The sequence below is a fragment of the Setaria italica genome, chromosome VIII, assembly GCF_000263155.2.
Source record: "Setaria italica strain Yugu1 chromosome VIII, Setaria_italica_v2.0, whole genome shotgun sequence".
Taxonomy (NCBI): domain Eukaryota; kingdom Viridiplantae; phylum Streptophyta; class Magnoliopsida; order Poales; family Poaceae; genus Setaria; species Setaria italica.
The window spans coordinates 23,043,515-23,055,490 of NC_028457.1; the positions used below are offsets into that span (position 1 = coordinate 23,043,515).

Sequence of the window (11,976 nt, forward strand, 5' to 3'; positions counted from 1 at the left end):
AAATTGGCTTAGTGAGAGTGATGTCATTTGTGTATGCTACTATTTTATTTTTGTCGCATGTGTGGTACATTTTATTTTATTGCATTTTATTTATGTATGGCAGTTGTATCTTACATTTCATTTATGTCAATGTTCACAGATGTCTTCAAGTGAGTCTGATGAATCTAGTGATTCTGATGGTGAATATTTTTTTAAAATGGTTGAGAGCTGTGGTAAGCTAGCACAAAGTTATCATGACTCATATATGGATAAGGCACCGCCGAGATTTATGTTTTCACAACAAAGTGGAATGGGATGGCCGATGGAGACGGTAAACACTCCAGGGGAGTGCCATCGAATGCTTCAGATGAATGAGGTTATTTTTCAGGATCTTCATGACGTGTTGGTTGAGAGGTATGGATTAAAACCATCGAAGCACGTGAATACTTATGAAATGTTGGCCATTTTCCTATTCACATGTGGTGGGTGTGAGTCAAAATAGAAGAGGACAAAATAAGTTCAAACACTCAGGTGAAACCATTAGTAGAAAATTTCATGAAGTTCTAAATTGTGTGGTTGCCATGGCACAAGATTTCTTGAGACCAACAGATCCTAATTTTCACAATGTGCATAAGAGGATTAGGAATGACAAGAGAGCATACCCACACTTTAAGGATTGCATTGGTGCACTTGATGGAACCCATATTCGTGTGTATTTATCACCTGAAGAACAAGTGAGATATATTGGTAAGACTGGAATTGCAACTCAAAATGTGCTTGCCGTTTGTGATTTTGATATGCGCTTCACCTATGTGGCTGCGGGTCAATCAGGTTCTTTGCATGACACTAGTGTATTGTACCATGCATTGGAAGCAGGTGTAAATATCTTCCCACATCCTCCTCAAAAAAAGATTTTTCCTTATGTTCCTTTTCATATTTGTATGCACAAACTTATCTTATTTTATATATGTGTAGGCAAGTACTATGTTGTAGATGCGGGCTATCCTAATCGTCTGGGGTATTTGGCCCCATACAAGGGTGAAAGGTACCACTTACCTGAGTGGCATCGAGGTATGGAATCAAATACTCCAAAAGAGAAGTTCAACCGTATACACTCATCTGTTCGTAATATTATTGAGCGGTCATTTAGAGTATTAAAAATGAAATGGCAAATTCTTTACAAGATGCCCGGTTATTCAATGGTCACACAAAAGAAGATTGTTACTGCTACTATGGTTCTACACAATTTCATATGTGAACATGCTAGCGTTGATGTGGACTTTGCTAATTTTGATAGAGATCCTACCTACATGCCTACTATTCCGGAAAGATACAACAAGTATGCCGTGTCTCAACATGCCTCCAATGGATCAACATCGGAATCAAGCTTTGTGACTATGGACACCTTTCATGATAGTATGGCTACATCAATTGCCCTAACATGGAATTAGTGCAATGATTATTGTAACGACCTTATTTTGGAACTATGAATTTATTTCAAAATTTTAAATTTTTGGAACATGTAACTTATTATTATTTTGAACTTCAATGCATGTACTTTCATTTTATATTTGTGATAAGTAGTTCAAGTCGAATCAGGGGCAGGAAAAGCAATCTACCCTCAAACTCCTCTTTTCTGGAGCTAGGGATGATGGGATACGAGGTAGGCTACGCTAGCGCAAATCAAAATTTCTACCGCGTAAAACCAGGAAGAACTGCCGTATAAGGATCACGGGATTACCACTCGACGCACTACTGGTGCGGAAGATGTAGATATGCGTCGATGCAGTGAAGACAATCACGTAGTCGTACGTAGTCGATCAACGTAGTCGTACGTAGTCGATCACGTCCAGCAGCTTCTCAGCAGCTCGTCCACGTGCAACAAGATCGCCTCCGGTGCCGCGGCTCGTCGTCGGCTCGTCGTGGCTCGTCGGCGGCTCGTCGGCGGCTCGTCCAAGTGCTGCAGGCGCAACACCTCCAAGGTATCCACACGTGCAGGGAGGAAGCGTCGCAAGCCGGACTGCTAGATCCGCGAGTTGCAACAGGCGAGGGCGTGGGAGGCGCGGCAGGTGTGTTTCGCCAAAAAGGTGTAAACCCTAGGGTGCCCCCACCCCTCTATTTATAGAGGTTTCTGACGGGCCCCTGGATCCGAGGCCCATTAGTACTTCTAAACCTAATCCAACTCGGATCTGATCCGAATTGGGCTTCCAGCCCCTTAAGTGTGTGACCCTATGGGTTCGAATACGTATAGACATGGCCCGAGTACGCCTACTCGGCCCAATAGTCGGTAGCGGCCTCTAGCAAGACGTGCCAACTCCTATACGCACACGAAGATCATATCAGACGAACCATCACAACATAATATACATGCTATTCCCTTTGCCTCACGATATTTGGTCTAGCTTCAAGCCGACCGCTCTTTCTCGATCCCGTGATTCGGAATCCCTTTGTAGGTTAACTCTTAACCGTACGTAGCATGGCCATGCATTTTCGGATCCGATCACTCGAGGGGCCTAGAGATATCACTCTCAATCAGAGAGGGGCAAATCCCATCTTGATTGACCATGTCTCATAGCATGCTTCTTGACAAACCCGAAAGCTACCTTTATAACTACTCTGTTACGGCATAGCGTTTGATAGCCCCTAAGTAGGTCGATCCACATCTAGAATACATGCGACAATCTCAGGTCTAAGGACAAAGCGTATATGTTGTTTAAAGAGAGAACTACTTCTCGTGTTGGGTCAGTCCTAGCACATGTCTCCACATGTGTCCACATTATTAGTTCAACATCTCCATGTCCATGACTTGTGAAACATAGTCATCAACTAATACATGTGCTAGTCTAATATTCATGTGTGTCCTCACATGAACTCCGACTAGGGACAACTTTAGAATAACCATACAAGTAAAGAGTTTCACATACAATTCACATAATTGCAAATCAATTCAAGTAGCCTTCAATGGATATTCAATGAACACAACATACAAATCATGGATACAAATGGAATATCATCATCTATATGATTGCCTCTAGGGCATACCTCCAACAAGGGACACCCTCCCAACCAAACACCCTCACCAGACAGCTCCAACTCCACCTAGAGCTGGCTCCACCTGGAGTTCTGGAGTGGAGCAGCTCCACCCAGAGTTGGAGTCATGCCAAACAGGGCCTTAGTCTGGCTCATTATTTCTCTTTTTTTTAAACGCCAGCCCGTTATTTGTACGTGGGTGGGCTGGGGAATTTTCTCGCTCCTTAGGCCGACGACGATGGTCGTCACCATTTTGTTTGTTGGTGGGATTCTTCTTGCTTTGTTTATCTTTATGAGATATGGTATGACTTGACACGATCTTCCAAATAACATTTTAACCATTCATTTATTCTATATTATATTGTTTATAAGATATGGTATGACTTGACACGATCTTCCAAATAACACTTTGACCATTCATTTATCCTATATTATATTGTTTATGGTTATAAATTAATAATCATATTACGAATCCAACCATATAAAGTTACATTATAAAAATAAAAAATAAATAGTCAAATTATTGATCAAAGATTGCAAACTTTGAATCTTGATATGCGTGTGTGTGTAAATAAAAACGGAGGGAGTAATATGAGTATCATTAAAAAAAGTGACCACAGTGGGAGATCGAACCCACGACCTTCTAATTCGTAGTTAGCTGCGCTGTCCACTATGCTCACTACTAGAAATATGAGCATTCATCCTCGGCCTTAGTATCGGTTGCATTTTAATTTGGTACTTGTGCCGGAACCGACCAACTTAAACTGGCTTAAGTGCGCCTAATTGCTATCAGAATAACAATTATCTGAAATGCACTTAAAACAGTGTAAGTCCGACAGTCCATCGAGTGTCCCTAGGACTCCTCGAAACATCCACGACGTGTCTCATAGCCATACATCAGGATCACTTTCACGATGGGAAAGCATCAACAGATATTACATTTTTACATATATATCAAATACAGATTATTACAAACTATAGTTTGAAACAAACTTAACAGTGCAGGTTAGAGCAGTACTAAAAGTTTAAATCATAAACCAGTCCAGGCAAATAATTAAACAGCTGAGGTTTATTCTATGGTATAATGAGACTCGTAAAATACCCTAGTTCTTCGGGGCTTCTCCCTCCGTGGACTCATTCTGAGTTTCTGAAATAACAAGGATCCCTAAGTACAAGGGTACTTAGCAAGACTAACCCGACTAACCAATATAGATAGTTTTTCCAAAAACTAAATGATAGCTGGTTGGTGTACTGGCTGACTCACATTTTGCGGAAAAGTCTTACTATAAGTGGAACCTTAACTTTATTCTTTTACTTCTGTTTAGTTTAGTTGTTACCTAACCAGTCTAGATGAATAAAATATTTTGAGCACTCAGTGGGACTGAGTCATACGGCATATTAAACAGCTGAGTTTTATTCTATGGTATAATGAGACTCGTAAAATACCCTAGTTCTTCGGGGCTTCTCCCTCAGTGGACTCATTCTGAGTTTCTGAAACAACAAGGATCCCCTGAGTACAAGGGTACTTAGCAAGACTGACCCGACTAACCAATATAGATAGTTTTTCCAAAAACTGAATGATAGCTGGTTGGTGTACTGGCTGACTCACATTTTGCGGAAAAGTCTTACTATAAGTGGAACCTTAACTTTATTCTTTTACTTCTGTTTAGTTTAGTTGTTACCTAACCAGTCTAGATGAATAAAACATTTTGAGCACTCAGTGGGACTAAGTCATACGGCATATTAATTTCAGGAAAAATATTATATTCGACTGGATTACACTACGATGCTTAATGGTGATCAAGTGAATTCATATCCGAGAATTGCGGCGATCCGGACCGATTTACATCCTGCAGGAGATACCCGACCACCAACTATGTACAAGTGTACCGGTTGTACATAACAACCATTCGATTAGCCGTACCCAAAGATTGGGAAGATGACTACCCGAACCTAGGGACGCACCCCCACATAGGACCCCACGTCTGGCCTGATCTCCACGTGAGTTTCAGGCAACACCACTGCCATTCTCCAGCACGTCAAGCACGGGTACGAAATATTCCCGATCAGAGAGCCAACTAACCTACTAGGCTTTACTGGTCCCATACCCAGTAAGCAACCAGGTAAAATCACCTGATCAAAGGTTAAGACAACGAACGAGCCATAACCAAATTAACTTCGCAGACAAAACTACCATCTCTAGCTTCTGTCCACATTTCCAAATTCCAGGCTATTTTCCTTGATTAACATGTATGACCAAATTAACCTTAGAGTTAAGTAACCAAGTTACTTGAAGGTATCCAAGCATTGCTAAGCATAGGATAGTTACTAATTAGTTGAACAAGTGGCAAAGTTGTCCTGAAAGACAAGATATGATTATGCACAAAAGTAGGTTGCAATCAACTCCTATACTTAGTGCGCAAATAAGGAAATAACCAATAATTGAGCTCATGATAGTGATTTCCGAAAGTAGATGGGTTTAGATGCATCGGGGCTTGCCTTAATCCACAAAAAGATTAACGTCTTTCGACGATACTGCTTCACAAGGGATCAACTTGACAATCTCCTCAAATTCCAAAGGTTCTTCAGATAATTCCAAGAATTCCACTTCTAGAGCTTCAGTGTCTACGATTTAGTACATGCAGGAGTTAGAGATGCAAACTTTTAAACACAAGACTACACAACTTTCCTTCATGATAAAGTTGCATGCCAGCAAATGTTTACACAACTTATCTTTATGAGAAAGTTTCAAGCCAACACTAAACTACCCATAAAGATTCACCCACAATTTTAGGTTTCTTTACTAACCTAACTTAAGCCTTTTTCTTTTATTTTCAAAAGCATTATAATTATTTTCTAATCTCAAAAATTAATTCATATGGATTAATAATAATTTATGAATAAGAAAGTATTATGCAAAATTTTATGCATTTTATAAATATTAAGCATTTATTTAATAACCTTTAATTAAAGGCACTAAATAAATACCTAATTTTTTTAATTTTTCCTAGGGTTTAAAAAAATTTAATGCATAAAGGAAAATAAAACAAGCCTAGCAAAATTGGTTTCACGAATTTTGGACAATTCTACAATTTCCAGTGAAATAAATGGTGAAACAAGCATTTAAACCTATTTTTAAAAACCAGAAATCCTATACTTATCCATACCCCCCTGAAAAACCTTTCTCACTCACCCCCGCCCTACCCCTCTCTCACTACCACGTGGGCTCGGGTCAGCACATAGTACCCCCAGCCTTGACTGTGGGTACCAGCGCGGGTAGGCGCCCTATCTCGCCGGCGGCGAGGTTTCCGACGACGGGACTTGGCTAGCTTGACTCGCCTCGACGATGCGCACACGCTGGTGGTGGTGTTGGGGTGGCTCGACCAGCGCCGGCAACGAACGCGGTGAACAGCGGGTGGAGCGGCGGCGCTAGGGTTTCCGGCGGCGGGCGGGTCAACGGCGGCAACTCTATGGCAACAAGCTTGCGCAGAAGCTTTGCCTCGATCAACAACGCACAGCGCACACCTAAACCTAGGCTCCCCATGGCCGGAGCTAGAGGTTCACCTACAGTGGCCATGGCGGGGGTGGACACAGGACGGTGACGACGTTCCGGCCACACCGGCCACGCCCTAAGCCAACAAACGAGTCCTACACCATCTACGGCTCACGCGTGACCCACCCGTGCCCTCAGACGGCGACCTTATCCCCAACAACCATGACCTCCACGGTGGCGGATTCTTTACCAAAAATAGAGGAGCGGCCGGTTGCGAAGAAGATGACGGCGGGCGGTGTTGTGGTGGAGGAAGTTGGATGGTGACTTGCTGGACGTGTGCAGGAGGTTCAGGTGGAGGTTTGGGCGGAGGGAATCGGCTGGCGGTGGGCGGACGACGGCAGAAAGCGCTGGCGGAGGTCTTTTAGTACCAAAGTGATAACACCACTCGGTACTAGGTGTTATGACCCGGTACTAAAGATCTCTCCACAGGTTACTTCAAAATGAAAGCATATCTATCTCCATCACATGTGATGTGTAGATAAGATGGTAAGAAAGCTTCGCGCGAGGCTTGAGGTTGTGAGTTCGAATCCCACGGAGCGCACGCGCATATTACATGTGAAAATCCAAAGAGCGCGATTGCGCGTGTTCGGGTGCCTCGTGGCTGTTTACCGGATTTTTTTCTTTATTTTTTTGGCGAAAAACACATTAGTACCGGCCAACCCTCATTTACTTTTAATAATGTATTTATTTGCTAAATGATTTTTTCCCATAAGGCTTTGGGCCATGATTGTGTTTTTTGCGATGTTTGCATGAAACTCTGGTCTTGGAAGTCCTAACTCAAATTGTGCGCGCGCGAGGTCAGCGTTATGGCCTCTTAGGTTTAGAGCCTCAAACAACGTGCCAATGCAACACTAGGCATGAATATGAACGGAAAATATTTCCCTATGTTCACATTTTATCATCGCAAATGGAACAGGGATAGCCAGGAACGAAACATACGTGTCTTCAAAAATGGGCGGCCACCGGAAATGATAGCCGGGCCACGTGTTAATACAAAGTTCTATACGTACCATGCTTAAAAGCTTAGGCACCCGCAATGGGTGCCGATAGGCTCTCTACGAGGCTTCACGTAGGAAAGAGAAAAGAGGAGAAAAGAAAGTGTCACTAGATGTAGCGAGAGCCGCTAGCACGAGCGGGCCCCACCATGTGCTTTATCCTTTCTCCTTTCTTTGCATCCTCAGCCTCGCGGTTGGAGAGCTTCAGGGTGGAGCGCCCGGCGAGTGCAGGGTGAGGCTAGCACGGCCGGAGAGCATGGGGGTGGAGCAGCTGTGCTGGTGGAGGAGCTCGCTTGGCTCGTCGCAGGGACCAGAGAGGGGACGGCCACTGTGGGACCCGACAGGAGGCATCTCAGCCCCAGCGCCTGGGCACGGGCAGGGTAAGGGAAGGGTGTGCCGTGGCCACCAGCATTAGGGCGAGACGGCATGGTCGGAGCAGGACTCCACGGGCACGAGGCCAGGAGCAGGTCGCGCGGCAGGAGGAGGATGGCCGTCAAGCCTCACGAGCAGCCACCACTCAAGGCCTTGTTGAGCCACGGCCTGGAGGGGTGGAGCGGGGTTGCTGGCGCTGCCATGGGAGGGGACACCGGCGCAGGCGATGTCACATGTGGTAGCCGACGGGCGGGGTGCGGACGCGACTGGAGGGGTGGGAAGAGCCGCCGGTGCGGCTGGCGCAGCGGGAAGCTCGGCCCGACCATGGCCGCGTGTGAGGGTTCCGCATGTAGTCGGGGATGCCGGGGCAGCAGGACGGTGGCACTCGAGGCCGCCGGGTCGGAGCGGAGCGGCCGGCTCGGTGGGCGGCGGCCACGACCGGCGCGCACGGGTGCGGAAGTCGAGCTGGAGTGGAGCGGCTGGGTGACGTGGTAGGCGGTGGCCGACGCCAAGTGCGTGCAGGAGTTGACGCTGGGCTGGAGCGAGGCGGCCGGCCGGCGTGGTGGGCGGCGGCTGGTGACCCGGGGCCCATGGGACTTGGGAGTTGGGAGATTGAGAGTGAGAGAAAGGAGGCGTGAACAGCCTCTGGCCAACTATTCAACACTGTTCCTGCAACAGACCCGGGGAAGGCGGCAGCGGGGTCATCCTGGGTGCCGGTGTGGGCGTTGTGGCCGAGGGAGAGGCCATCGGGGATAGCGCCGAGGCGATGGGCGGCTTCGCGGTCAGGGACCAAGCCGGGGGAGGTGGCAGCGGGGCCATCCTGGGCGCCGGGGTGGGCGTCAAGGCTGGGGCCTGCGCGGCCGCGGTGACGGCGAGAAGCGCGATGGTGGCGGCGACCACGGCGAATCGGGAGAGAGAGGTTTGCGGGAGGAAGAACCTGCGGGAGGAAAGAGAGAGAGGGAGAGTGCAGCAGGAGGAGAGAGGGACCACGTTTAGGAGAAGTTGGATCCATTAGTACCCCTTGACCCTCCTAATGAAAATGGCCCTCATTTAGGAGTGCATTTTTAGGACCCATGTTTGGATGCACAAGTCCTAAAATCATCTGTTCAGCATCTCAATGTTGGCTCCAGACATTTTAAATCTATCTGTACAACCTACTAGGTATTAGAAATATTATAATCTTGTTAGATTACATGATTTATAGTTACGGCCTCTCGTGACCCTCCCCGATCGACAGTATGATTTTGATTTGGCATTGCAATCATGCTCCAGAAGTCTTTAGCTAACCTTATTCTTTTGGACCTTGTCAGGCTCGTCCTATATACTGCACTTGTCTTGAATGATAAGGTCAGAAAGCTAAGTTTTTTAGATGGATTAGTTTTTCTGTTACAACATGCTGGAATTCATTTCAAATTCAGATGTGCTTAGGAAAACAGCTACTTAAATATAACAAAAGCAATTCTAGCACTCTTCATGTCTTTCTATTAGGAACAATCCAAGTTTGTATTTATTTCTTGATCTTCAAAAATCTTATCATTAATCGTACTTGGTATTTTGAGATGTACCATCCGTAGCAACACATGGGCACGATCGTGCTACGAATCCACTAATTAATCACCTCCCTCCTAATCTGTCAACAACAGTTGAAAATGCCCGCCGGAGTAGACAAGGGATTACGATGGATGGATGATCATCAAGGGAAGGGAATGCAACAAATAGTCAAACAGCAGGACCAAGCTAACCGCAGCACGTGCGGGCGGGTTGGGTAGCTACTACCTAATTTCATCAACATGATCCCAATATATATATGGAATACTCCATAGACTGCATGTAGTAGCAGCTACCCATCATCGATCCATACGAACAATGGCGGCGGCGCCTGATGATGATGCCGCCGGCGGCAGCAGCAGCCGCTTCCGCCTCCGCGTGGTGGACACCGCCCTGGTGACGCCCGCTGGTCCCGCACTGCCGCCGCTCTCCCTCCCGCTAACCTTCTTTGACGTCAAGTGGCTCCACCTCCCCCCGGTCGAGCGCGTCTTCTTCTACCGCCTCTCCTCCCAGGAGGCGGCCAACGCCGACACCATCCTCGCCACCTTTAAGGACTCTCTGTCCCAGGCTCTCCGCGTCTTCTACCCGCTGGCCGGGCACATCGTCCTCCCGGTGGCGAGCCGCCACGAGCTCGTGTACCGCCCGGGCGACGCCGTCCCCTTCACCACTGCCGAATACGACCTGGACATGGATGACCTCGTCTCCTACGACGACCCCGTCAGCGTGAGGAGGTTGGCCCCGCTCGTGCCGCAGCTGCCCAAGGGCCGCGCCGTGCTGGCCGTGCAGGCCACTCTCTTGCTCCGCCGCCAGAGCCTCGCCCTTGGCGTCACCGTCCACCACTCCGCCTGCGACGGCGCCAGCTCCACGCACTTCCTCCACACCTGGGCCGCAGCGGCGCGCGCCGGAGCGCCACCGCCACCGCCCCCGGTCATCGTCGACCGCATCCCGGACTCCAGGGGCCTCTACGACATCTACCTCAAAAGCCTGCCGCCGATCATCTCCGACGACGCCTTCGAGTTCGTCAGCAAGCCGCCCAGCTCCTTCGAGGACAGGCTCCTGGCAACGTTCACGCTGCCCCGGAGCCTGCAGGAGAGCATCAAGGGCGTCGTCGCCAGCGAGGCGGCGCGACGCGGCATCACGCCGCCACGGTGCTCGTCCATGCTCGCCACCTACGCCTTTATCTGGTCCTGCTACTGCCGAAGCCGCAGCGGCAGCGGCAGCAAAACCACCAGCTACTTCCTCTTCTCCGTGGATCATCGCGCTCGGCTGATGAAGTCGGCCGTCCCAGCCACCTACTTTGGCAACTGCCTCTGCCCGGCCATCGCCACCGCGCCGGAGGAGGAGGTGGCGGCCGCGGGCATTGCCGGCCTGCTGGCGGCCTGCGCGGCGCTGGCGGCGGCGTTGGAGGAGGAGGTGCGCGAGGGGGCGCAGGACACGTGGCACGCCTGCGTGGACCGAGTCAAACAGGCCGTGGCCAGCGGGTCCCTCCTGTCCGTGGCCGGCTCGCCCAGGTTCCGAGTCTACGACGTCGACTTTGGCTTGGGCCGGCCGGCCAAGGTGGAGATGGTGTCGGCGGCCAAGAGCGGCGCCATGCCGATCTCCGAGGCACGCGTCGGCGGCGGCGTCGAGGTGGGCGTCTCTCTGACGGCGGCCGATGGTGCCATGGAGCGGTTCCAAAAGAGTTTCGCCGACGGCATCGCCTGCCTCTCTCTCTGCGACTAGTAGTAATTAATAATCACGGATTTCCCGGCCGTTCCGTTTCCAAATCCAAATGAAATAAAAAATGCAGTTTCCAAATAATCACTGGTTCCCCGGGCGTTCCGTTTGCCTGATGATTTGCATCTAATCGTTCATCATACTACTCGTTCCTAAATTTTAATTTCCTCCCACCATCACCACCACCTCGTTGCCTTTAAGCCTAATTAGTCCATGATTAGCACACATTCACTGTAGCATCACATTGTCAAATCATGGATTAATTAGCCTTTGTCTGTGCAATTGGTTTTATAATTAGTCTATGTTTAATACTCCTAATTAGTATCTAAACATTCGATGTGACATGGACTAAACTTTAGTCCGTAGAACCAAATAATCATCATCCTTTTAACCTTTTATAATCATTCATTCATTCATTCCTTATCAATCATCCATCACTTAACTTATACTCCACCAGTCAGTACACTAATTAGGTAGACTTAATTTGTGTGAGGATAACTGTTCAACACTGTTCCTCCAATGAAATTTGTTCTATGTACGGGAGCATTTCATTTGTAGAATATTTAACTTACTAAAATTTATTCAGTGATCAATAAAAATATTGTATATCATGCTCTTATTTTGGCCATACCTCTCCTGAGTCAGTAGCCTGTTATGTTTAGGCTCTCAGTCCCCGTTTAGCCGCAACCACTGCGTGTGTGAGATCTTTGTCTCGTATATGCGTAAGGGCACTACCATTTGCACGGCTGAGATCTTTGTCTCGTGTATGTATGCTGGCACTTA

General features: G+C 48.0%; 2 protein-coding genes across 2 annotated transcripts; both read left to right on the forward strand.

The window, feature by feature from the left end:
* The first annotated feature begins 7,983 nt into the window (after positions 1 to 7,983).
* LOC101768500 (spidroin-1) lies at positions 7,984 to 8,944 on the forward strand. The gene is made up of 2 exons (XM_022829504.1): positions 7,984 to 8,261; positions 8,608 to 8,944. The coding sequence occupies exons 1-2, from the start codon at positions 7,984 to 7,986 to the stop codon at positions 8,942 to 8,944; spliced, it is 615 nt and encodes a 204-aa protein (XP_022685239.1).
* An 843-nt stretch (positions 8,945 to 9,787) lies between these two features.
* LOC111258190 (agmatine coumaroyltransferase-like) lies at positions 9,788 to 11,277 on the forward strand. The gene has a single exon (XM_022829069.1). It carries the CDS (start codon positions 9,796 to 9,798, stop codon positions 11,197 to 11,199), a length of 1,404 nt encoding a protein of 467 aa, XP_022684804.1. The 5' UTR covers positions 9,788 to 9,795; the 3' UTR covers positions 11,200 to 11,277.
* Positions 11,278 to 11,976: the final 699 nt, after the last annotated feature.